Genomic DNA, 26,209 nt, shown 5'->3' with positions numbered 1-26,209 from the left:
AAAGTTGTTCACAATTTTTCTCTTTTTTTGGGGGGGGAGTCACACCCGGCGATGCACAGGGGTTACTCCTGGCTCTGCACTCAGGAATTACTCCTGGTGGTGCTCAGGGGACCATATGGGATGCTGGGATTTGAACCTGGGTCGGCCGAGTGCAAGGCAAACGCCCCACCTGCTGTGCTATCACTCCAGCCCCCGTTCACAATTTTTGATTACATTTAATACTCAAACACCAATCCCACCACCATGACACCTTCCCACCACCATATTTCTGATGTTTCCATCCGAACCCCAATCCCTGCCCCAAACCAGAACTGAAATAATATATTTTGTATTGTTTGTTATGAAAAACCCCTGAAAATGCTACAAAAAAGTATCCTTAGAGGAAAGAATGTGGAGATTGTTGTTTTTCACCCAGGGGCCATTAAACCCTTGTCTAAGAGATCACTAACATGTTGTTAAAGGTTGATTCTTATGTGCTTTATATATATATATATATATATATATATATATATATATACTGATAGCTCAGTGGGTAGGGCGTTTGCCTTGCATGTGGCTGACCTGGGTTCGATTCCTCCGTCCCTCTCAGAGAGCCTGGCAGGCTACCGAGAGTATCCCGCCCCCGCCCCCTGGCAAGCTCCTCGTGGAGTATTTGATATGCCAAAAACAGTAACAACAAGTCTCACAATGGAGACGTCACTGGTGCCCGCTCGAGCAAATCAATGAGCAACAGGATGACAGTGCTACAGTGCTACAGTGATATATATCTGCAAGAAAATGTATATTTCCCTCTAAGATTGGTTGCCTCCTACTTTGAACCCTATGGAATGTGGTGCGGCAATCTTGGAGCAGGGTCGGGTGTGTGGTTTGAAGTATCACGTGGCCGTGAACTCGGCCACGAGGCCCGGGAATAGATTCACTCACGGGAGATCCTCAGCCCAAGCGTGTGGAGAGCGGCTTTGAGCGTGGCGGCAGCTGGGTTCTGGAGGTTTTCTGCTGCCGGGGCTGGGTCCCTTGGGGCGGGGAGGGGTCTCTCCCATCCCCCTTCAGGGCGCCCCAAGTGAAACAGCCTGGCGGGGTTTGTCGGCCTGGTTATGGCGCGTGTCATGTCAGGCTCCCTAATGGGAGAGAAGGATGTGCTTGTTTTTTGTTTGTTTGGGGGTCACACCTGGCTCAGGGGCTACTCCCGGCTCTGAACTCAGGAATTGTTCCTGCGGTGATTTGGGGCCCATGAGGGATGCTGAGGATCAAACCCGGGTCGGCCACATGCGAGGTCAGGGCCTTCCCTGCCGTGCTCCATCTCTGGCCCCGGATGCTGAGTTTTTGTTTTTTTTGTTTTTTTTTTTGCCTTTTTGGGTCACACCTGGCAATGCACAGGGGTCACTCCTGGCTAATGCACTCAGGAATCACCCCTGGTGTTGCTCAGGGGACCATATGGAATGCTGGGATTTGAACCTGGGTCGGCCGCGTGCAAGGCAAACGCCCTTCCCGCTGTGCTATCACTCCAGCCCTTGTTTTTTTTTTAAATGTTTTTATTTTAGTTAGCATTATAGTACATAATAAACTTGATTCCATACCACATTAAGTTCACCTTTGAACTCCCAACATTTTTTTCAACATTTGTTCATTTTCTTTGCCCCAATATGCCCACTCCTTCTCCCCCACTCTTTTTTTTTTTCCTTTTGGGTCACACCTGGCAATTCACAGGGGTCACTTCTGGCTCTGCACTCAGGAATTACCCCTGGCGGTGCTCAGGGGACCATATGGGATGCTGGGAATCGAACCTGGGTCGGACTCGTGCAAGGCAAACACCCTACCTGCTGTGCTATTGCTCCAGCCCCTGGATGCTGAGTTTCGACTGAAATGGTCTCAGGAGGGAGAGCGCAGAGGGGCTCCCGGCTCCCATTCGTGCAGCTCTGGAGAGAGGCGAGCCCTGGAGATGGTGGGTGGGCCGCTGCGGGCCTTGTGTCCGCGCTGGGAGAGAAGGAGAGGGGGCTTAGCGGCTGCTCGGCTCAGGGAAAGGTGAGTCACCGGGAGGAAGAAACCAAGCCTTGGACGAGAAGCTTCCAGAGTCCTGAGCGCCCCGACGCAGGGGTGCGACCCCGGGGAGCTCAGCAGTTAGAAGGCAGGCAGGTGCTATCTCCACAGGCTCTGCTGCTCGGGACCCCTGTGAGTATGTGTGCAAGGCCGGAAACTCGAGCCCGGGACTCTGGTGAGTGGCACCACCAAGAGTGGGAGAGCCATAAGCATCAGGAGGGTCCCGGCCTCACGGCGAGAGCAAAGACAGGAGGGGGAGGTAACACTGCTTCCCCGGCACCTCTACAACTCTGGGTCCTGAGGTCTGGGGCGAGGTGTGTTTCTTTTCCCTTCCTTTTTTTTTTTTTTTTGCTTTTTTTTGGGGGGGTCACACCCAGTGATGCACAGGGGTTATTCCTGGCTTTGCACTCAGGAATTACCCCTGGCGGTGCTCAGGGGACCATATGGGATTCTAGGAGTCGAACTGGGGTCAGCCGCGTTCAAGGCAAATGCCCTCCCCGCTGTGCTATCGCTCCATCCCAAAAATCTTTTTTTTTTTTTTTTTTTTTTTTGCTTTTTGAGTCACATCCAGCGATGCACAGGGGTCACTCCTGGCTCTACACTCAGGAATTACTCCTGGCTGTGCTTAAGGGACCATATGGGATGCCGGGGATCGAACCCGGGTCGGGCGCACGCAAGGCAAACACCCTACCCGCTGTGCTATCGCTCCAGCCCCCCCCTTTTTTTTGGGAGGTGGGGACCACACCTGGTGATGCTCACGGCTTACTCCTGGCTCTGCACTCAGAAATCCCTCCTGGTGGTGCTCTGGGGACAATATGGAGTGCTGGGGTTGAACCTTGTGCAAGGCAAACGCCCTCCCGCTGTGGCCCCGCGGTGTGCTTCTAGTACAGCCACATGGGTGATTCGTGTTTGGAACCAGGAGGAAGTCTAGAAACACTGACTCCAAATTCCAGCAGAGTCAGAAAATAGAATCAAGGAAGGGGAAGGAGCTTGGCCTGCAGGCAGCTGAGCCCGGTTTGAACCCTGGGCTCGGCAGCGCATCCCCTGAGCCCTTCCAGGAGTGATCGCTGAGCACAGAGTCAGGAGCAAGCTCTGAGCACCCCTGTGTGTGCTCCTCCTCCACACCCCCGTCCCCCACTGGAAAAAAAAAAAGCAAGACTATGAACCACTATTTTTTTTTTTTTTTTTGCTTTTTGGGTCAGGGGTTACTCCTGGCTCTGCACTCAGGAATTACCTCTGGTGGTGCTCAGGGGACCATATGGGATGCTGGGAATCGAACCTGGGTCGGCCGCATGCAAGGCAAATGCCCTACCCGCTGTGCTATCGCTCCAGCCCCGAGACTATGAATTACTTTTGTCACGACTTAGGTGAACTAAGCCTGTGGCTCGGAGAGGAAGCCGAGCCGAGGGTGTTGGGGGGCTCTCGGCAGGGTCTGCTGCGGAGGAAACGGACTCAGAGTTCTCTGGGAGTCGGGGGCGAGACTTGTGGGGGGACAGGGCGGCTGCTTTGACCCTCGTGGGTATCCTGCGAGCCTGGGGGAGGAAGAACCCTCACATGAGCCTCCCCCACCCCCCAAGTTTCCTTGTTTGATGCCAAGGTGTGGGACTGTGAGGCCACCCACCCCAGCCCGAGTGTCCCGTCCACTCCGGGACACGAGGGGACCCTCGGCCGTCATTAAGGCTGCTGATCAGTTGACTCAAGTTCATCCAAAGAGATTATCCCGGTGCCCACAAAGCTCATTAAAGGGAGCGTGTGCTGTCCCTGCGGCCCGGGAGGGGGGGGGGAAGTCAGGGGATTACGGGCTGGGCAGGCTCCGATGCTCCCTGGTGGGCTGGCCGATCGTGGGGGCGGGCATACGGACCCCCGCAGCCCCGAGAGCTCAGGGCACCTCCCGGCCCCACACGCCGAGCTCACGGACTTGGGCCTCCGGGCTGCAGCCGCTGGGCTCTGTCCCCCGCCCGGTGACGCCGGCAATGGTCTCATCCCCGGGACCAAGGCCTGTTGGTGCCGCAGACCCTGCTCGGGGCGCCCGGTTCCTGTGCTCTGGGAGCAAACCCAAGGCACACGCTCCTCTCCTGGGCAGCTTCTGCTCAGACAAACGGACTCAGACCAGCACCCAGACTGAGGCGCCCTGGTGGCGTCCCGGCCCTGGAGCTGTCGTAGGGCACCTGTCCGGCTCCATCCTGCGTGACTGTGGCAGAGTCAGAGCCCGGGCTGGGTCCTTCTCCGAGATGCTGAGTGGCAACACCCCCTTCCGGTGGGTGGCAGTTGTCTGTGGGGGAAAGATGTGGGGTGTGTGTGTGTGTGTGGGGCGCCTGGGACCCCTTGCACCTCAATTTGCAAAATTTGTTTACATCCCGATGGACAAGAATAACTACGTTACTCTGCTTTCTAAATGAGCAGGGCCATAAAACAGCTTTTAGAACTGGGAAAGCAATTTGCAGTGGGGAGGGGGCGAGTGGGGGAGGGGGGAGTAGTTTCTCTTGTTCCTAATACAACGTCTGGCACACGGCATGGTTCCTAATGTTGGCCAGAGAGCATGTCAGGCTATAAATCAGCTTTTTTCCTGGGTCTCTCTCTCTCTGTCTCTCTGTCTCTCTATCTCTCTGTCTCTCTCAGAAATAACCTCTGGCAGGGTTTGGAGGACTGTATGGGATGCCAAGGATCAAACCTGGCTCGGCCGTGTGCAAGGGGCAAGCTCTCTACCACGGTGCTATTGCTCCGGCCCCTCGGCTTGCTTTCTGCCCTCCGAGACTTGTTTATTTGTTACTTTGTTATTCCGCGCCTGGAGCTCAGAGCTCAAGCAGGGGAAGTGAGAGCTCTACCATTGAGCTTCTTCCCTGGCCACCGTAAACCAATACTACTGGGTCGGAGAGGTAGGACAGCGGGTAGGGCCCTTGCCGTGCACGCGGCCAGCCTGGGTTCAGTCTTGAGGACCTCATATGGTCCCCAAGGCCCTGCCAGGAGTGATCCTGAGCACTGTGGGGTGTGACCCAACACCCCCGATCCCTACGACTTACCCGAGGTGCTGACACACTTTGCATGGGCCGTGATTAAATGATGTTGATTCCATTTCCTGGGATTCTTGCTAACACCCCCCCAGGCCCCCCATCTTCCTGTTTGCTGTCACACAGCGTCCTCGCCGTACCACACACTGCTGCCCACCTGGTAAAGAATGACCCCCAAGAGTCCTCCATGTTTTGGGGTGCCCCTCGCTAGCTGTCGGGGCTTGGGTGACTGGCCTGGCCTCAGGGAGTGGGGACAGTGCTGGGCGCGGCTGACGGCAGCTCTGTCCCGGGGGCCGCTGGTTCCGTAGTTGGCCGGCTGGTGCTCTGGGTCCGAAGTGGTGGGGTCCTGGGGCTCCCCTGCGAGCCCGACAGCGGGGCTTCGTCAGCACACTGGGCTCCCTGCAACCCACCCAGCAGCACTTCCTCCGGCTCCTCTTGGTCGAGGGCGCTGGGGCTCGCCCGGGGTTCAAGGAAGTGCAGAGCCAACCGCACGCCCACCACAGGAAGTCGCGGGAGCCCACAGGAAGGAAGGAGTTGGTGGCAGTGGGCTCGGAGCCGGTGCCCGGGGGTCTTTGTGATCCTCTGTCCTGTCTAGGAGAGAAGATGAAGCTCAGGAGCAGTTTGTACCGACTCCACTCTGTGCGCGCGTGCGCGTGTGGGAGCGTGCACAGACGTGCACATGTATTTGTGTGCATGTGTGCATACATGTGTGCATGTGTGTACACATGCGTGTGTTCATGTATATGTATGTGAGTGCATGCATGCCCATGTACGCACATGCGTGTGTGCATATGCATAGGTGTGCACGTGTGTACACATGTGTGTTCATGTATACATGTGTGAGCACACACATGCCCATATGTGCATGCATGTGTACGCATGTGTGTTTGTGTGCGTGTGTGCGCATGCAGGTTTGTGTGTGTATGTGGTAGTTCCCGTGATTGAACCAAGGGCGCCCACACACAAAGCAAGTCTTCAACCCCTCTGAGCAGCCTCCCAGCCCTCGTTTACGCAACTCTCTTTTTCTGTTTGTTTTTGGGCTACACCTGGCGATGCTCAGGGCTGACTCCTGGCTCTGTGCTCAGGGATCACTGTGGGAGGGATGCAGGGACCCTTGGTGCTTCTGGGGATCAAAGCCGGGTTGGCTCCATGCAAGGCACACGCCCTGCCCCCTTTCCTCTCGCTCCCACCCGTGACCGGCCTCCCACCCCGTGACCGGCAGGCGGCAGCTTGTCCCCGCCCGCCAGCCGCTGTCAGAATCCTGAGTTAGTTTCAGCTGCCGGCCACCCAGACGGGAAGCCCCCTGGGGGCAGGTCCCTCAACCCAGAGCACAATTTTGGACACACACACACAGCCACACACCAAGGATTTACACATTGTAAACCCCGTAACTCGTCAGCGCTTGATTTATTTCCCTCGCCCAGCGCTGCCTGGCCCAGGGACGGGAACATAAGAGCTGCTTTCACTGCAGTTTCGCAGGACATAAGGCGTGCTGGGCTCCAGGGAGAGCGCAGAGAAACGGCCCCTTTGTTCTCGGCTGGGCCCTGAGCCGGCCAGAGCCTCGCAGTGGGGGTGGGGCGGGGTGCGGGGAGCCCGGGAGGGGGCCGAGAGCCGGGCCGGCCTGGAGGAAATGCCGTTCTAGACCCTCATTTCCGAGGCCGCCCTGCCATTAGCCATTGGCTTTGTGCAGGCCGGCTGAGGCAGACAGGCCAGGCCCACGGGTCATAAAAAGCACCAGCGAAACACAAACGGGCCTTTACAGCCCCCACCAGCCCCAGAATCCGCTTTGTTGTTTATTTATCTCCGACTGAAGCCAATTATTCCAATTACTTAAAAAAAAAGAAAAGCCTTTGGCTTGGGGTTGCATTTTAGGGCCGGTCCTTCTCATTTTCTGCTTTCTGCCTCCAAGGACTCCAGCACAGAGTCTGTGCAGCCAGGGCCGCCTTCAGGGTCACAGGTCAGAGGTCAGGAGCCTCTGATTGTTCCCAAATGTGCTTCCAGGTTCCCTGTAGATTTGAACTTTGCATTGGGGCCTCGGTAGGGGCCACCCCTGGGGGCCCCCGGCCGGGGCTCTCTTTGACTTCAGGTTTCAACCTGAATCCGGGGTCTGTGGGGAGACCACGCGGCTCCTGTCCTTCTGGGGGGCGCGGGGGAAGGCCAGGGGCCAGGGCTGAGAGAGCGTTTGTCTGGAGTTTCCATTTCCCAGGCCGGACAGGGGTTCAGACGCAAAGCCCAGACTCTGGCGTGAAGCCAAGGGTATCCGCGGTGGATAAGAGAGGCCGAAAGGGAAGTCGCAGAGCCCGGGTGCCGCCCCCTCGCCCCACGCGAACAGAACAAGCGTCTCTAATACCAGAGCATCTGCCAAGAGCACGATGTCAGCACGGACAGGCGTGGAAAAGCGTTACACGGGGCCAGGGCTCGAGGGGCCAGTCCCGCCGGCCGGAGCTGTGTGTGGCTGCGGGGTCTTGCCCCCTCCCCACGCACGCGTCTGCTCGCCCGCAGCCCCTGCCACGAGCGCCAAGACTCTCCCTCCTCCGTGATTTCCCCCCTGCACTGTCAATGGACCCACCGGACCCATCACTCAAAGGCCATTCCCGGCCCTACCGAGTCACGTGTCTTTGGTTTCTTAGTTTAGAAGCGTGTGAAAGCCTGGCGTGGGACTCAGAGGGCAAGATCGCCGGGTAGGGCCAGAGCCGTGGTGCAGCCGGAGGGCATCTGCCTTGCATGCGGCTGACCGGGGTTCGATCCCCGGCACACCACAGACGGTCCCCCGAGCACCCCAGGAGTAGTAAGTCCTTAGCGCAGAGCCAGGAGCAACCCCTGAGCACCATCGGGTGTGACCCCAAAGCCAAATGGAAAATTTAAAAAAAAAAAGAAAGGAAAGGCGGACGCTTCCGTGACTCAGCCCTTCTGCAGGGCAGGCGGGGTGGGGCCCAGAAGAGACCCTTAAACCTTCTAGGCACTGGGAATGGAATGTGACCCCCTGGGCGCGCATGTGTGAGTGTGTGCGTGTGTGTGTGTGTGTGCATGCGTGTGTGTGTGCGTGTGTGTATGTGTGTGTATGTGTGCACGTGTGTGTATGTGTGTGTATGTGTATGTGCGTGCGTGTGTATGTGTGTGTATGTGTGTGTGCGTGCGTGTGTATGTGTGTGTGGGTGTGCGTGTGTGTATGTGTGTGTGTGTGTGTGTGTGTGTGTGTGGTCCCGGCTGGGCGCTGACCGGCCTAATCCTGGACCTGCAAGGCCCCCAAGGGCAGTGGCGGGGTCAAGCCCGGGATCCCGCAATGGACATGGGAGCTTCCTGGGCCTCTTGTAGCCTCTCTCGCTGGGGACCCCCCATTGCAGGACCGCAGGGGCACCCCAGCACGGACAAGGGGCAGCGGGGCGGGAACTGGGCCCCCACCTGCGGGACAGCCCTGCAGGCCGTGTGACGCTCTCGGGCCCCGGGGCAGGAGTCAGTTCCTCTGCTCTGAAACGCCGACCGACGGCTTCAAACGCTGCTCATGGCCAGGGAGGCTGGTGCCAGGTGGGCTCCCAAGCAGGGCCGGGAGCACTGCACAGGGAGTACCCAGCACCCCCCCCACAAAATTCGGTCATGTCCATACGCAGTGACCTCTCCAAAATCCCTGCCCCACCTGCACCAAACCTGATTCGTGCGGTGCTGGGGAGCGAGCCCGGCCCCCCTCGTGCAAGGCCTGACGTGAGCAACACCGCCCAGCCTGCGTGGACCCCAGCAGCAGCCGAAGAGAAGGGGAGAAGGGGAGGAAGGGGCTGAGCAGAGGCTGCGGTCCCCCGTGGAGCTGCCCAGGAGACAGGGTGGGGGACAGCCTGGGAAGTGGGGGAGACAGCTATGGGAACCGGGGGTGACAGCCATAGAAACCGGGGTGACATAAGGGAACGAGGGGTGACATAAGGGAACCAGGGGTGACAGTCGTAGGAAATGGGGGGACAGCTGTGGAAACCGGGGGTGACAGTCGTAGGAACTGGGGGGACAGCCGTGGGAGCCGAGGGTGACAGCTGTGGGAACCAGGGGAGACAGTCGTAGGAACGGGGTGACAGTTACAGAACTGGGGGTGACAGCCGTAGGAACTGAAGGTGACAGCTGTGGGAACCGGGGGTGACAGTCGTGGAAAGCGGGGATGACAGCCGTGGGAACTGACGGGACGCAGGCCAGGCCGTACCCGATGCCGTGCTGGGAGTCCACGGCCGGGTGCCTGAGGGAGAGGGGTCAGCTGATCCCGCCAGGGCAGGGCAGGGCAGGAAGGACAGAGTTTGGGGACAAGCGCTCTGGGCTCCAGGGCGGCTGTGGAACCTGAGTGGAATGGCCGCAGCTGAGCTGCCGGCTGGGGCAGGGTGGGAAGCGCCAGGGAGCCGGGACAGGGGGAGCGGCCGGCCCCGAGTGAGAACTCACAGCTCACACACAGGCACTCTCCCCCGACTGCCTCCCTCCCTCACACACACTCACACTCACACACACTCACACACACACAACACAGCTCACATACAGGCCACGGTGCAGCACACTGTCCCCACACTGCCACACACACACACACACACACACACACACACACACACACAGCTCACACACAGGCATTTTCCCCCCTACCGCCTCCCTCCCTCCTACACATACACACACACACACACACTCACACATACACAGCTCACACACAGGCATTCTCCCCCCAAATGCCTTCCCCTCTCTCTCTCTCTCTCTCTCTCTCTCTCTCTCTCACACACACACACACACACACACACACACACACACACACACTCACACATACACAGCTCACACACAGGCATTCTCCCCCCAAATGCCTTCCCCTCTCTCTCTCTCTCTCTCTCTCTCTCTCTCTCTCTCTCACACACACACACACACACACACACACACACAAACATACTCACACATACACAGCTCACACACAGGCATTCTCCCCCCAAATGCCTTCCTCTCTCTCTCTCTCTCTCTCTCTTACTCTCTCTCTCACTCTCTCCCTCTCTCTCTTTCTCACACACACACACAACACAGCTCACATACAGGCCACAGTGCAGCACATTAAGCACATTGTCCCCACACTGCCACACACACACTGCCACACACACACTCACAGACACATACACCACAGCTCACATACAGGCCATGACACAGCTCATTCTCTCCCTCCTCTCTCTCTCTCTCTCTCTCTCTCTCTCTCTCTTACTCACACACACACACACACACACACACACCACAGCTCGCTTACACACACACATTCCCACAACACTCATTCTCACACACGCAGGGATCAAGGCAAGCGCGTGCTCATTATCAGTAGCTGGACACGCTGCTGAAATGCGGGAAACGCTCTGGGTTTCTGGGCGCTCTGGGCCTGCACGTGACAGAGCCACAGCAGGACACAGAAACCCTTCCTGAGGCCTGGGGCCCGGGGTTCAGAGCCCGCGTGCAATCTCGGAAAATGTGATTTTTAATGACATGGAGCATCCCGGCTACCAAATAACCAGAGGTGATTAAACTGTCTTGGTAATTAAAACAATATTTATGCGCTCGGTACTTGAGCTGTTACACTGAAATAAGGCCCAGAGTCACGTCTCCGAAAGAAGACGGCCCAGCCTTCCCAGCTACCTGGGTCCGGGCTGGGAACTCGGGCCTTTGCGGGAGGGTAGGGGGCGGGGCTTGCAGACGCCCCTTTCCGCCTGAGGGCCCAGCAGCCCAGCTCCACGACCGAACCCCAGCAAACTGCCAAAATTGTTCCACATCTCGAGCTCCTGGACCGTGGCAGCCGCAACCTCCCAATTCCAGAGCACTGTCAGCCCAGGGGGCTCACGGCGGGTCTGACGGGAAGCTGCATGGAGACACCAGGCTCAGAGCAAACAGTGACACAGAAGCTCGGCCCGGGAGACCCTCCAACAGCGGCTTCAGTGACACACGGTGAGGTGTAACCACGCTCACAAATCGACTACCATGGATCTAAGGTTTCACGGTTCCCTTTGCCTTGGTGCTGTAACAAACACGACGAGGTGAATTTGATTGTGCAGGCGGGGAAAGTGGGGACACGGGTGGAGAGAAGGGTGCACTGGCAGTGGGGCGGGAGGCCTGAAAGAACTGCATTATGAACAACTCGGTAAGTCACAGTGTTATAATAAAATACTTAATTAAAAAAGAAGAAACGAAGGTCTCGGTAAATAACCTTTTGTGAGCATCTGAATGCGAGCAAACAGATTGCGAGCATCTGAATCTCTGAAGCTCGAATCCTAGGAGTGGAATTAGGGGACTGATGGGTAGTCATATGAAAATATTCTTGTGATCTGTGTTGGGGGCCGCAGCTGTGGGGCGCAGGGGACCCTGCGGAGCTACCTCGGGCCTCGCCATGAAACCACGTGTTCCTGCCGTCAGCGCTATCTGCAGCCTGAGAATATTCTCCCTGCTCTTTGCTCGCTAAAACCGAGTAAGTCTCCTTCTCATCACCACCTTGGTGACCAAGACGTGAAGAGAGGACGCAAGGCTATGTTTTCTGCAGGACCCTTTTGTCAATTAAATTCCCTGGAGTACCGGGAAAGAGAGGGGCAAGGGAGATAGCGCAGAAGGGGACAGCCCAGAAGGGGACAGCCCCCACCCCGGTAAAAGAAAAAAGGAAAAGGTAAGTCAAGGTGTTAACATGCCCGAACTCTGGATACACACAAGCACACGCAAACACTGCCATATACACGTGTACACATCACACACGTACACTGACATACACACATCACACATCCACTGACATCTATACATGTACACATCATGCATGTATACTGACGTATACATGCATCACACACATACACTGCCATACACACTCACACACTGCCATATGCACATGCACACATCACACACATTGACATACATATATGACACACATACACTAACATACCTACATCATACAGATGCTGACATCTACACATGTACACATCATACACACTGACATCTACATATGCGTACATCACACAATACACTGACATACATACATCACACATACACTGACATCTACACATGTACACACCACACACATACACTGACATATACACACATACACTGCCATATACACATGCACAATACCACATACCACCATACACACATATCACACATACACTGCTATACACATGCACGCGCACCCCCCCCACATATACACACATACGCGCCACCATACACACATACACATCATATAAAACTCACCATGTACACGCGCACACTCAGACCTTCTGAACATATCCGTGTGTGCCCCTCAGCCCAGCGCGGGGGCCAGGCACACACTTCCCATCCCACTTACACCACGCCCCATTGGCTTCGCAATTTTGGAGACTAACAGTGCCCCCTGGTGGCTATTCCCACGCACAGCCCCTCTCTCGCCTCCACTGTAGAAAGGGTTCCACAACGTCTGTCAGTCTGGCTCCCCCCGGGGCGAAAGCCTCCCCCCTCCCGTCCTTTCCTCAGAGAGCCAGCCAAGCCACAAACCTCCTGGGAAGCGCCTTAACGGGTTCCCGATGGCTCCCCGAGGGAGACGCTGCTCGCAAGAGGCTCCCGCGCAGCCCTCAGACTCAGCCTGCGGGAGCAGCTGCGGGACTAGGGCGCAGACGGGAAGAGAAGTCTGGGGTCCCGGGACTGACTCCGGCCCCGTCCAGCACTGAGAGGGGTCAGTTCTCAACGACCAGGAATCTTGGAGCACCAATTTCAGCCACGCACGGTGCTCCCGAAACGGCCCGCCTGTCTTCGCTGTGCGGAGGAGTGCGCCCACTGGCATCAGGAGCCCCTTCCGGCCCCAGGACCTTGCCCGAGCTCGGCTCCTCGCAGGTGCTTCAGCACTCGGGCCTCTCTGCCCTGCTGGCTCACAGGCAGGCCTCCTCCCCCTCCACTGAGAGCATGTCCAGAGCAAGGAAGTGTTGTGTGACGGCATGGGTGAACGCACCTGGTGTAGGCAGGGTATTATCAACACCTGCGTCTACACCTGCCTCCATGCAGCCATGACATGCGTGCATGCCACTACACACATGCATGCAACTGTATTCACACAAGCCGCTGCTTGCATGCATGAGACTATGGAAATACCTACATTTATGTGCCTGTACCTATGCATTCAACGGTATACATGCAACCACACATACAACTACATGCTTGTATGCAACCCTCTACATGCATACAAAATTACGTACATGCACTCAACCATGTGTATACATACATACATGCACCTATTTTTATGCATTCACCTATGTGCATGCATGGAACCATATACACACATGCAACTATAGATGTGTATGCAACAACATGCATGCAATTGCTTATACTCATGCAATGGTATGCACACATGTCACCATGCATGTACAGGAGTATATACATATGTACATTTGTATATAGACACACTTATAGGTATGAGTATAATGGTGTACACACAAGCTTGCAACTATATGTACATGCATGTATCTCTATGTATATACTGCAACTGTACTCATGATGTCCCATATATTTGAAATTGCATATATGCAAGCACGTAAATGTATATAAATGCATAGATGCATGCAATTGTATATGCATGCACTTGTATACATACAGGTAAACATGTTTGCATGGAGCTTATCCATGTATATAACTAACAATCTGATAGGGTGAAAAACACTTTTAAGTTCTTGGGAGTTTTGCAAGGTTATAGAATTTCCAGCGGCGGAGTTTTTATAACAATTATAATGATTGTGCTGTAGGAGCCCCAGGCATTCTTTCCAAACGCCAACTGGTGACGCCTCTGAACAGCCCCCAGAGAGGCTGAGCAGAAGGGAGCACGGGGGTGTGTTTGCCCTAACATCACCTCTAGGTCACTTGTTTATCTGCGATAAAACACTCATTTCTGGGAGTGCTGAGCGGAGGTGTGCAGACACGGAATATACTGTTCAACTCATCTTGCTTTCTTCTTCTGGGTCTGGGTCACATCTGGTGATGCTCGGGAGACCATGTGAAGCCAGGGATCAAACTGGGGTCTTACCCTCTATCCCATCTCTCTGCACTCCATCTTGCATTCTCACAATGGATAGAACCAATGAAGTTCCTTTTGGGGGGGGGCCGGGCAGGGCACACCAGAAGTATTCAGGGTTTACTCCTAGCTCTGTGCTCAGGGATTGCTCTTGGCTGGGTTCGGGGGCCCACCTGGGGTGCTGGGGGTTGACCCTGAGTGGGCCGCATGCAAGGCAAGTGTCCTCCCGCTGTGCTGCCCCCTTCCCCTCAGGCTGTGTCTCAGCAAACCGCCTAGATTCGGAGCTAGTGGCATGCATGTGCTTGCCTCTGCCTTATCAGAGCTCCGAGGGTTAGAGTCCCTCCAGCCCAGAGCTGGGTCTTGGGGAGACCCTTGCTGGGGGCAGCAGAGAGGAAGGTGTCAGCTGCGAGTGTCTTGGCTTCGTCTGCGCTAAGCAGCCTGGTTGCCTGCCCAGAGGATCACTCTTTGGGGTGGGGACCGTCCTGTCATTTGTGGGATGGGTTTTTTTTTGTGAGACACCCCCCCCACGTCTGGCCTGTGACAAGCAGATTGGGGATTCTCAACTGTGGGGCACTCGTTTTGCCCCTAGAGGACCTTCAGCAGAATCTGGCACTTTTTTTTTTTTAATTGAATCACTGTGAGATACAGTTATAAGTTATAAGCTTTCATTTTGAGTTTCAGTCATACGATGATCAAACACCCAACTCTCCACCAGTGCACACTCTCCACTACCAGTGTCCCTAGTGTCCCCCCCTCCCATCCCAACCCTCCCTTGGCCTCTGTGGCAGACAACCCCCCCACCCATACGCTCTCTCTACTTTTGGGCATTATGGTTTGCAATACAGATACTGAGAGGTTGTCACATTTGGTCCTTTATCTACTCTCAGCACACATCTCCCATCCCGAGCGATCCCTCCAACCATCATTGACTCAGTGCTCCCTTCTCTATCCCAGCTGCCTTCTCCCCCAGCTCCTGAGACAGGCTTCCAACTGTGGAGCATTCTTCCTGGACTCCTTTTGGACTGTCTTTGAAACAGGGTGGTGGCAGCGGTGACTGTGTTGGCATCTGTGTAGGCTTTTTAATTTTCTTTTTCTTTTTTCTTTCTTTCTTTTTTTTTTTTTTGATGGTACTGGGCCTGACCTCGGGGCCCCACATCTGCAAGGCAAGTGCTGTGTCGCTGAGCCACCTGACTCACCTCAGGGGCCTTCCAGCTCTGGAGGGAGGCTGGAGCTCCAGCCCCTCATATGCAGCTGTCCTGAGCTCAGTTTCCAGCTGTCCCTCCCTGCCCCCAGTGTGCCCAGTGTGACCCTGAGATCCAAACAGCAACAACAGAACAGCAGCACAAAAATCTGCTTCCTAAGTGCATTTGGTGACCTGAGGACTCACGACACTGCAAAGGCAAAGTGGAAAAAGAGGGCGGGAGAGACAGCGGAGCTGGGAGGGAGGGCGCTCGCCTCACACGTGGCCGACCCGGGTTTGATCCCCAGGAGTGATCCCTGAGCACAGAGCTAGCAGCAAAACCTGAACACAGCAGGCGTGAGCACCCCCTCCCCAAGTAAATAAAAATAAAAACACAAAGTCACAAGGAATGGATTCAACCCTCCTCCTCTCCCCCTCCTCCCCCCTCTCCCCCTCCCCCCCTCTTTGAATGCAGGACTTTGCTTTTGGACCTTTTCTTTCTTTCTTTCTTTCTTTCTTTCTTTCTTTCTTTCTTTCTTTCTTTCTTTCTTTCTTTCTTTCTTTCTTTCTTTCTTTCTTTCTTTCTTTCTTTCTTTCTTTCTTTCTTTCTTTCTTTTGCTTTTTGGGTCACACCCGGTGATGCACAGGGGTTCTTCCTGGCTCTGCACTCAGAAATTCCTCCTGGCGGTGCTCAGGGGATCATCTGGGATGCGGGGAATCAAACCAGGGTCGGCCGTGTGCAAGGCAAACGCCCTCCCCGCTGTGCTATCATTGCTCCAGCCCCGCTTTTGAACCTTTCCTTTGCCGGGTGCCCGGTATCTGCAGAAACGCTCAGCTCTTGGTGGCTGTTCACACTTGCACGCAAGAGCAGGCTGCAGTGACGGGAAGGAGAGAACGGCTGCAGAGAGAAGCAGGCTTTGGGCTGGTGTGACTGGGGCCACGGAGCTGACGTTTTGTTCCACAAGCACCGCAGGGGATGGAGCAGGCGTGGGCTGTGTGCAATTAGAGTGGCGGTGGGTCCCTCTCCAGTGACAAGAGTTGCTCCAGGTCAGGCTGGGGGTGGGATTGACACTCGGGGGAGAGAAAGGTGAGGTTAACGAGGACAGCCTGTGCTCTGGCAGCACTTGCCTTTCAACCCTTTGCTCTTTTGCACCCACCGCTGGCTCCATCCAAGAACCAATGTGCGTTAAAAGCCCCAACTGCAGCAAGTAGGACGTCCTCTCCCAGGTGCCTTTTTTTTTTTTCTTTTTGGGTCACACCCGGCGATGCACAGGGGTTAATCCTGTCTCATGCACTCAGGAATTACTCCTGGCAGTGCTCAAGGGACACTATGGGATGCTGGGAATCGAACCCCGGTCGGCCACGTGCAAGGCGAACGCCCTCCCCGCTGTGCTATCATTCCAGCCCCTGTTTTTGCTTTTTAAGCCACACCTGGGCAGTGCTCAGGGCTGACTCCTGGCTCTGTGCTCAGAGACCACCCTAGCAGTGCATGGGGGAACCGTATGCGGTGCCGGGGATCGGTCCGGAGTCCTGGCTGCGGCCTCTCAGAAGGCAAACGCCTAGACCTCGGCACTTTCTCTCAGGTCCCTGAGCCGCACGCTCGAAATAGTTAAAAGGCTCAGGTGTGGGTTTTCTGTGTTTCACCAGAGCTGGAAAGGATGGAGAGGAAAGCGAAGGGCGGGTGTAGGAGGCCCCAACTTGGGGGGCTCAGCCCAGCGTTCCCCGTGCAGATGTGGGGGGCTTTCCCCCTTCCTCTTGCTGGCCAGGAGCCGTGGAGCAAGGCAGAGGCTGAGCCGTGCAGGGGCCCCGCGTGGGGAGGACAGGGGAGGTTACACTCAGGCGACGCCCCTTAACCCTTCCTGGCGCCCCTCCTCTTGAGCACTGCAGGGGGCTCCTGAGCGCGGCGGGGGTGGTGGTCTTGGGGCTGTGTGTGTGTGTGTGTGTGTGTGTGTGTGTGTGTGTGTGTGTGTGTGTGTGTGTGTGTGTGTGTGTGTGTGTGTGTTGGGGGTGGGCACGCCTGCCTCCCCCGGCCCGCGGACTCAAAGCCGAGCCTGCGATGCCCCCTGCTGGCCGCCCAAGGCCACAGGCGGGAGCAGCGGCGGGGCGCGGAGAGGGTCCTGCAGCTCTGCCCACCGCCACCCGCTCGGGCCTTCCGCCCCTGCGGCTAGACCTGTTGGGGGGCAACGGGGTGGGGGTCAGCCCGGGCTCCTGGTCTCCCTCCGGGCCAGAAAGTCTCAGCTAGCTGCTTCCTCCCGGGTCCCCTCCCACCCCGCTTCCTTGCCCCTTGCACCCCGGCCAACTCCCCCGACCCTTTTCGGGCTGAAGTTCTGGGGCCGGCAGGCAGGGGGGCTTGGGGGTGACCCTGCGAGGGGTGGGGTCTTGTCGGTCAAACGTGGGCGGTGAGTGCCTGCACCCCAATTGCTCCGGCCGGCTGCAGGGGGCTGTGGGCGCTGAGCATGCGCGCGGGTTGGCGCAAAGGCCCGCCCGTGCCCCCGGGGTGCCTGGGCCCCGCAGTCCGCCTTGGGTTCTGGTCCGAGATAAACGTCGGCACTCTGTGCACCTGGGGCCTCAGCCCTCCCGGTCACTCTCCTCCCGGGGCCTCTTACTGGCCCCACTGAACTCTGAGAGGCACAAACCTGCGAAGGAGAAACAGCAGGTAAGGGGGGAAGGCACCCCCGCGAGTGCCCCGTGGTCAGCGGGTGCTGGGGGTTTGCACAGACCAGGCACGGCGTGCTCACGAGCATCGTTATTGTTCATCCATCGCGCTGGCAATAAGGCAGCATCAAGGAGAGCAGGAGAACTGGCCGGCCCCTGGGAGCCTGGGAACACAGGCTCAGAGGGCGAGGGAAAGTGCCTGCCTGAGACACGGGCTGGCGGGGCAGGAGGGAAACTGAGGACAATCAGTCAGGACTTAGAACTTTCCAGAACTGCCTAGAAGCCTCACATTGGAGCATTCCCACCCCACCTGCAGCTCCCTCCCTTCCTGCTCTGCCTTTTACCTATTTAGGCTCCTGGGATCCCACCTGGTGGGATCCCACCTGGTGGCCTCTGGGGGGCTTCTCCAGGCTTGGTGCTAGGGGTCTGTTCGCCGGTGGTCCTCGGGATCTAACATGGGCTCCGTGGCAGAGCTCCAGGGCTCAGCGCCTGCTTTCATCTGATCCAGCATCACACGGTGTCCCGAGCACTGAGCTGAGAGTAGCCCTTCAGCACCACCAGGTGTGCCCCTCCAAACAGAACCTCGGCCCTGCTCTGTTTGCAAAGCATCCAAAGCATCCAGTCCTGAGTCGCCCTCCCTGCCCCGCCTGTAGAGCTGCCCTGTGCCTTTCCACTTGTGTCCACTATTACTATTATTTTGGGGGCCATTTAGAGCTTGAATGACCCTAGGTGGTGCCAGGGATTGAACCCAGGTCAGTCACATGCAAGGCAAGCGCCCTACCTAATGCACCGTATCTCTGGCCCCCATGACTTCCCTTTAAAAGACTGTTAAAAAAAATAAAACAAAAAACACCCTTATTTTCTTTGACTTTTCCCCCCCCCACACACACCCAGCAATACTCAGGACTGCTCCCTGCTCAGTGCTCCAGGGGACCACGTGATGCTGGGGCGAGGGTCCCAGGATGTACAGCAAGCTCGCAGCCCCTTGGGCCATCTTGCTGGTAGTAATTATTTTTCATAGGGGCCACATCCAGTGATGCTCGGGGGGCCCCAGCAGGGCTGACAGCCATGCAGTACTGCCAGTGTTGGCTCTGTCCCCTCCCCCCAGACCATCTGCTCCTTTGAACTTCACAGCATATACTGAGGGGCCAGAGCTGAGCACGTGCTTTGCCTGCAGGAGGGAGGCCTGGGTTTGACTGCCAGGAGCAGCCCTGGAGCAACCCCGGGGCAGTGCCAGGGATGGCCCCGAACCAACCAAGCACGGCCTGTCTTACGGAGCGTGTAGCCTGCTCATCGCCAGAACTCTTCCTGGGATCTCCATTTCCCTACTTCATTTGTCTGTTCTTTCCCCAGGAAATGTCTTTTGAGAGCTATCTAGGTGCCAGGCGGACCCAGGGGGTTGGGGACAAACACACAAGCGGGAGGGAGGGTTCAGAGCAGTGAGAGGAGACTGAGACCCGAGGCTTCGGGTTGAGAAACTTCTCCCAAAGGCTCGGCGGGGTGGGAAGGACAGAGCCCAAGGGGCAGAGGAGCGGGGCTGTCCTGAATTCAACAGGAAACAAAGGTGGGGTTACAGAAGGAACCTTCCGGAACTTCGCACCAGCCCTCTGAGCCATTTCCCTGGCCTGAGAAATATGTCATTTAACTGAAGGTCAACTGGGGGGAGAAAAGTCTACTTCAGCTGGGCATGGATACAACTCAAGGTAGCAAACAGGTTGAAAGGCACCTAAGTCTGGAGTGGTAGCACAGCGGGTAGGGCACCTGCCTGGCACGTGGCTGACTTGGGTTCGATCCCCTGCACTCCATGTGGTCCCCAGAGCCCTGGCAGAAGTGACCCCTGAATGCAGAGGCAGGAGTAAGCCCTGAGCACTGCCGGTGTTGCCCCACATCAAACAACAGACATGACACTGCCCAACACCCCCCCTCGCCCCACTGTGACGGTCCATCTATGGTGGTCTCTGTGTCCACAGGGTGCTCACCTAAGCTCGGAGACCTCAGGTGACTGAGGATTTCCGGAGTTGGTGCATTAAACAATGCCTGTGCAAGTCTCACAGGCAGGCAGAGGGCAAGGACACTCGGGCACCTGACGTCCCGATGGTCCCACACTCGGGTGTGATGTTTCTCTGACTGGAAAACATGGAGCAGACAACTGCTCCTTTAGCGTGTTTTCTTTTTTTTGCATTTTGGGTCACACCTGGCGATGTTCAGGGCTGACTCCTGGCTCTGCACTCAGGAATCACTCCTGGCGGTGCTCGGGGGACCATATAGGATGCTGGGAATCGAACCCGGGTCGGCTGCGTGCAAGGCAAACGCCCTACCCGCTGTGCTATGGCTCCAGCCCCTGGCGATACATTCCTAATCTCTTCCTCTCACTGTACTTGAAACGGAGTTGCCTTTCCTAAACCGCGGGTGGGGAAGTCCCGGGCTGACAGCACTGGTGTTTCAAGTAAAATACAAGCGTGCCTCAGAGAAAAGACAAAACTGGACCAGGTTAAAAATTATTTTAGTACTTTATTTTGGTTTTGGGGCCACACACGGCAGTGTTCAGGGATCATTCCTGTGGCTCAAACCTGGCAGGCCGCATGCAAAGTGAGCAGCTGAGCCCCATACTATCTCTCTGGCTTACTTTTAAAGTTATTTTTAGAATTTAAAAAAAAACTATAAATACATATTTTCTTAAAAAGCAATGCGAATATAGAGAGGAGCTGAACATGAGGCAGAAGTCCCTTCATCCTACCTCCACCCCCATTCTCCACAGCAGCATGGGGACTGCGGGGCTCCTCAGTGGCATGCCGCTGTTTAAATACAATCTAAAATGAGAAAACGCAGGGCTGGAGTGATAGGACAGTGCCTAAGGCGCTTGCCCTGCTCCTGGTCTGTCTGGGTTCAATCCCAGGCACCATATGTGGTCCTCCAAGAACCCCAGCAGTGATCCCTGAGCACAGAGCTAGGAGTAAGCACCACCAGTTGTGACCCCAAAACAGTGTCTCAGAGAGAGAGAGAGAGAGAGAGAGAGAGAGAAAGAGAGAGAGAGAGAGTGCAATTCCTCACATGAACTATATTTCAACTACCCAGTCATCCATGAGTTAGAGGCTGCGGTGCTGGAGAAGGGAGATACTGAGTAGTTCCACGATCACACAAAGTTCATCCAGTGAGTATGATTAAGCCTGAACATAGCACTGTCCTATTATTAATTCATGTAAGTATTTTCTGTAGTCTGGATACTAGTTGCTCATGAGAGATTAAAAAAAAAAAAACACTCCATCTTTTCCATGTCTTCATGGTGTGGTTTAGAGAGTACAAAAGTTAATCCTGATGGAGTAAAATTATTAGTTTCCTGTTGGTGCTTGAGTTTTTATATAAAAATACATTTTTTTCTAATGTTGTTGAGGCCACACTTAGCAGTGCTACGGGCCACTTCTGGCCATGCTCAGGGGCCACCATGGGGTTAGGGACAACTGGTGCAGGGTTCAAACCCAGGTCTCACACATGCGAGGCATTCTTTGGTGTTGCATCTAGAGGAACCACTGCTTGGCCCAGAGATAACGTGTTTTCTTGTAAAAGTTTCAGTTTTCCCTCTTAAATACATGCTCTCCATTTGAATAAAATCTGTAGATGCTCTAAGGTTAGCACACGGCTGTCCTTTGGCCATTTGTGGCAGACTGCTCTTTCTCCTCCGATGGTATTAGCAGCCTTGCTAAAAATCAACTGATCCTGGGGCTGGAGCAATAGCACAGCGGGTAGGGTGTTTGCTTTGCACATGGCTGACCCGTGTTCAACTCCCAGCAGCTCATATGGTCGCCCGAGCACTGCCAGGAGTAGTTCCTGAGTGCAGAGCCAGGAGTAATCCCTGTGCATCATGAAGAAAAAAAAAATGGACACTGTCATGTGAAAGAACTACTTGCCTTTTATTTCTCTTCCCTGCCTAACTGCACTCATTAGCACTGAAAGTTCCGTGTTGCAGAGAAGATGTGTGGACAAACATCCTTCTCTTATTTTGATCTTGGGAAAAATTCACTAAGTCTGTTAGATGAGGGGTTGTTGGGAATGCCCTCTGTCAACTTTACGAGATTCCTTTTTGTGCCTAGTGTGTTGGTTATTTTGTCATGAGAAGGTGCTGTATTTTGCCAGTACTCATTCCACACAAGTACTCTGGTCCCTCATGAGTGTGATATAGTTGGTTCTCTTTATTCAAGATCCGAGAGTCAGCTCCCTTATCCGTGGATTTTAGGTGAAGGTGAAAAAGTCAATGCTTTGCTGCCTTGTTTCAGCTCCTCTTCAGATGAGGCAGGGGCTGGAGAAGGCAGGGGTGGGGCAGAGTGGAACCAGTTCTGTCTCTGGGGCCAGCTGGAAGGTTCTGAACCCAGATGCTAGGTTAGTGGGGTGCCTGGAGATGGTCATTTAATAATTCTGATCCTCATTTTCTTTTGGAAAATGAAACAAAATATACCAGGATAAATTGTTTTTATGATTTAAAATTAGAATTTGAGGCATGTACACTGGCATACTTGTTCCATTGCCCTTTGTAGATATCGTGTGTTTTGCAGACCGAAGGTCTGTGGCAACCCTCCATGGACCAAGCACAGCACTGTCATGTTCCCAACAGCACGTGTTCACTTTGTGATTATGTCACATTTAATTACAGTATGACACTGGGTTTGCTGGTTTTTTGTTTTGCTTTGTTTTGCCTTGGCTTTTGGGCTGCACCCAGCCATGCTCTGGGGCTACTCGTGGCTCTGTGCTCAGGGACTGTCCCTGGCAGTATGCAGATTCGGGGTGTTGCCAGGATTCAAAGCAGCGTTGCATCTTCAGCCACATGCCAAGGCAAGTGCCCTAAACTTTCTATTCTGTCTTTTAGATACAATGTTATCGCACTTCATAGATCGAGGTCAAAGTGACAGTACAGCCGGAAAGGTGTATCTTGCATGTGACTAATCTACTTGCTTCTAGCTAGAACCAAAGGTGACAAGAATACTTCCTAAAAGCCAATGAAATTTAACAAGAAAACACATGTTATCAAGGAAGCTATGCCCAGTGTTGGTGAGAACAATTCTATTCCTGGCATCCCATATGGTCCCCTGAGCTCTGCTGGGAGTGACCCCTGAGCCCAGAGTCAGGAGTAAGCCCTGAGCACTGCCAGGTGTGGCTCAACAACAAAATCAAAAACAAAACATTTGATAATGTAATTGCTATATGTATAGGAAAATGAAGAAATTTGTATGACTTGCTTTATCATGATGGTTTCTTTATCATAGTGTTCTAGAACTAAACATGTAATAATCTCTGAGGTGTGCTGTAAACACATCACATCTGTGTAAGGAGCAAAGGCTCTGTAATTTGTATCCTGGTAACTTGACAGAAGACAGTTACTGTGAATAAGAAGAATCTTTCACCTATTGTATCTATTTTTGGAAGTCAAACTAACCTTGCATTCTTGTTGCTTGATTTGATTTGCAAGTATTTTGTTGATGATCCAGCCCCTATATATTTGTAATACTTTTTTTTTTTTTTTTGCTTTTTTGGTCAATACCCGGCGATGCACAAGGTTTACTCCTGGCTCATGCCCTCAGGAATTATTCCTGGCTGTGCTCGGGGACCATATGGGATGCTGGGAATCAAATCCGGGTCGGCCACATGCAAGGCAAATGCCCTACCCGCTGTACTATTGCTCCAGCCCCCTCTAATACTTTTTGATCTGTGTTTTTTCTCATGATAACTTTGGTTTTGTATTAGAATAATATTGGCCTCATAAAATGAGTTTGGAAGTGTTTGCACCTCTTCTGTTCTTGGAGATTTCGCAAAGGATTGGTGCTAACTCTACAAATGTCTGATAGAAAACTCCAGTGATGCCAATCAGACCTGAGATTTTTCTCTATGTGAGGCTTCAGAATTACTTAAATGAGGGCAGGGAGGGGCTGGTGGCATGCTCTGCATGTGAAAAGTGCGGGTTTGATCCTGAGCATCATGTAATGTTGTTCAACCCCTTTGCCTCCACAAAAATAACCTTTAATAAAATCAATCAATATCTCTCTGTTATTGTTAGCTGCCTTTTAAACTTGCTTCTAGCTAGAACCAAAGGCGATAAGAATACTTCTCAAAAGCCAATAAAATTTAACAAGAAAACACATGCCCAGTGTTGGTGAGAACAAAATTATCCAGCAGCAGTCTGGTCCTGTTGTGTAGCTCTAATACAAACAATACACCGCCTCCAAGGTGCTTTCACAACCTCATCACTAGGCAAGGTGTCCGTTCTATAAAAGAGTTACACACAAATCTCAACCATTATTTGTAGCAGTCTTAAAACCACAAACGATTGTTTGCATATTTATAACTTATATACAGATACTCACATTTACATTTCTACCTTTCAATCTATCTACAAAAATAATGCCTTGTAGAACCTGTCAGGAAGGCAGGATGCAGGGGACCAGGTACTGGAGAAGAATGTGGGAGTCCCAGTCTACAGCTGGCTCTCACCTGGACAAGATGCCATCAACGTATCTTTAACTGAGGAATTGCGCCAAGTGTGATGGCCACCAAGGTTTTCTTTTTGGTTCTCAGAATATGACAACTTATTCTATCACAATACCTTTCCCACAGTTCTTACCTCACAGTGGTCAGAATAAAAATACCATCACATTTTGTCACACACACACAGACACATGCACACACTCTCTCTCTCTCTCTCTCTCTCTCTCTCTCTCTCTCTCTCTCTCTCTCTCTCTCTCTCCTCTCTTCATTTTTACAGCACAAATAAACCAATTTACAGAATCCAAAGCAGGAGAGATGAAGAGGGAGAAACCTGAGTTAAATAACAAGTTCTCAGACTCTTGACACAGTTGCATGGCTGCCCTGGCTGTACCTTACTTCAAGTGAGAACTTGGTGCATAGGAGAAAAGGAGTGATGGGGCTCACGCTCAAAAACAAGGAGGTCATTTCTCAGAGACCCTGAGCCGGTCAGAGAAGCCGAAAGGGATTTCGTCTGTCGTCTCCACAGGCACGTTGCTTCTGCCAAACTGACAGGAATAGTGGTGGCTCTGGTGACTGGACAGGAAGGTGCCTGCAGTCCGGCTGCAGTGGCAGCTGTCTGCTGGCACCACATGGCTGGGACTGCCCAGGTGTGACTGGTAAGCCCCACAGAAGAGATCCTGTGACTGGTAACTTCCCGCCGCCATGGAGGCCGAGCTTGGGTATGGGTCGCTACACGTAAAGCAGGTGTGGAAGGAGGACAGATCTCGATGGATGTCCAGCTTGGCGATGAGGGGTTTCCCAACATTCACCTCTTGCTTCTCCTCTACAGTGTCTTCCAGGCCTGAGTACTGATACGACAAACACACGGTGAAGACAAGCTGTTCCTGCAGAGGGAGAGAAGCACCGTGGTTTTCATCAACCATGCAAAGACAGCGATCTTAAATGGCGGCTTTGAAGGGAAATGTTTTTTTTGTTTTGTTTTGTATTTTTTTGCTTTTTGGGTAACACCCAGTGATGCACAGGGGTTATTTCTGGCTCATGCACTCAGGAATTACTCCTGGTGGTTCTCAGGGGACCATACGGGATGCTGGGAATTGAACCCGGGTTGGCTGCGTGCAAGACAAACACCCTACTTGCTGTGCTATCACTCCAGCCCCGGGAAATATGGGTTTGAAGGGGAAAAAGCACAATATAGGGGACGGAGAGAGAGGGAGTACAGTAGCTAAGGTGTTTGCCTTGCATCTGGTCAACCTGGGTTTGATTTCTGGTACCCTACGTGGTCCCTTGAGCACTGACAGGAATGATCTCTGAGCACAGAGTCAAGAGTAAATACTGAGAACCACCAGGTCAAAAGCCAAAAAAAAAAAAAACCAAACAAACAAAAACAAAACTGCACACAACATAAACCATAAAAAATTAAAAAGAAATGACAGCAATTTTAAAATCATTCACACGATGAATACAGGTAAATGTCAAACCACAGCAAGAATCTCCCCACTCCGGTTTTCTGGATTCTAAATCCTCTGGGTGGGGCTGGAGTGATAGAACAGTGGGTAGGGCATGTGGTCGACCAGGTTCAATCCCTGACATGTAATATGGTACTGCCAAGCACTGCCAGATGTAATTTCTAAGTACAGAGCCAGAAGTAACCCCTAAGCAACGACAGGTATGACCCAAAAACCAACCAAACAAAAAATCCTCTAGACGTTCCCATTTATACTTCTCCACACTTTAAGAAAGTCAGCTACAGGGGCTGGAGTGATAGCACAGCGGGTAGGGTGCTTGCACATGGTCAACTTGGGTTCGATCCCCAGCATCCCATATGGTCCCCTGAGCACTGCCAGGATTAATTCCTGAGTCCAAAGCCAGGAG

General features: G+C 53.9%; 1 protein-coding gene across 5 annotated transcripts in view; it reads right to left on the bottom strand.

Moving 5' to 3' along the window:
- Positions 1–20,365: 20,365 nt before the first annotated feature.
- Positions 20,366–26,209, bottom strand: part of MALT1 (MALT1 paracaspase) — a 63,368-nt gene continuing 57,524 nt past the window's right edge. For all 5 annotated transcript variants that reach the window (XM_004601996.3, XM_055126290.1, XM_055126291.1 and 2 more), the window contains one exon: positions 20,366–25,221. In XM_004601996.3, the coding sequence (XP_004602053.3) occupies positions 24,799–25,221 (423 nt within the window). In that variant the 3' untranslated portion in view covers positions 20,366–24,798. The remainder of the gene's footprint in view (positions 25,222–26,209) is intronic.

This window comes from Sorex araneus, chromosome 2, assembly GCF_027595985.1.
Source record: "Sorex araneus isolate mSorAra2 chromosome 2, mSorAra2.pri, whole genome shotgun sequence".
NCBI lineage: Eukaryota > Metazoa > Chordata > Mammalia > Eulipotyphla > Soricidae > Sorex > Sorex araneus.
This window is presented reverse-complemented; position numbering and strand designations above follow the sequence as displayed.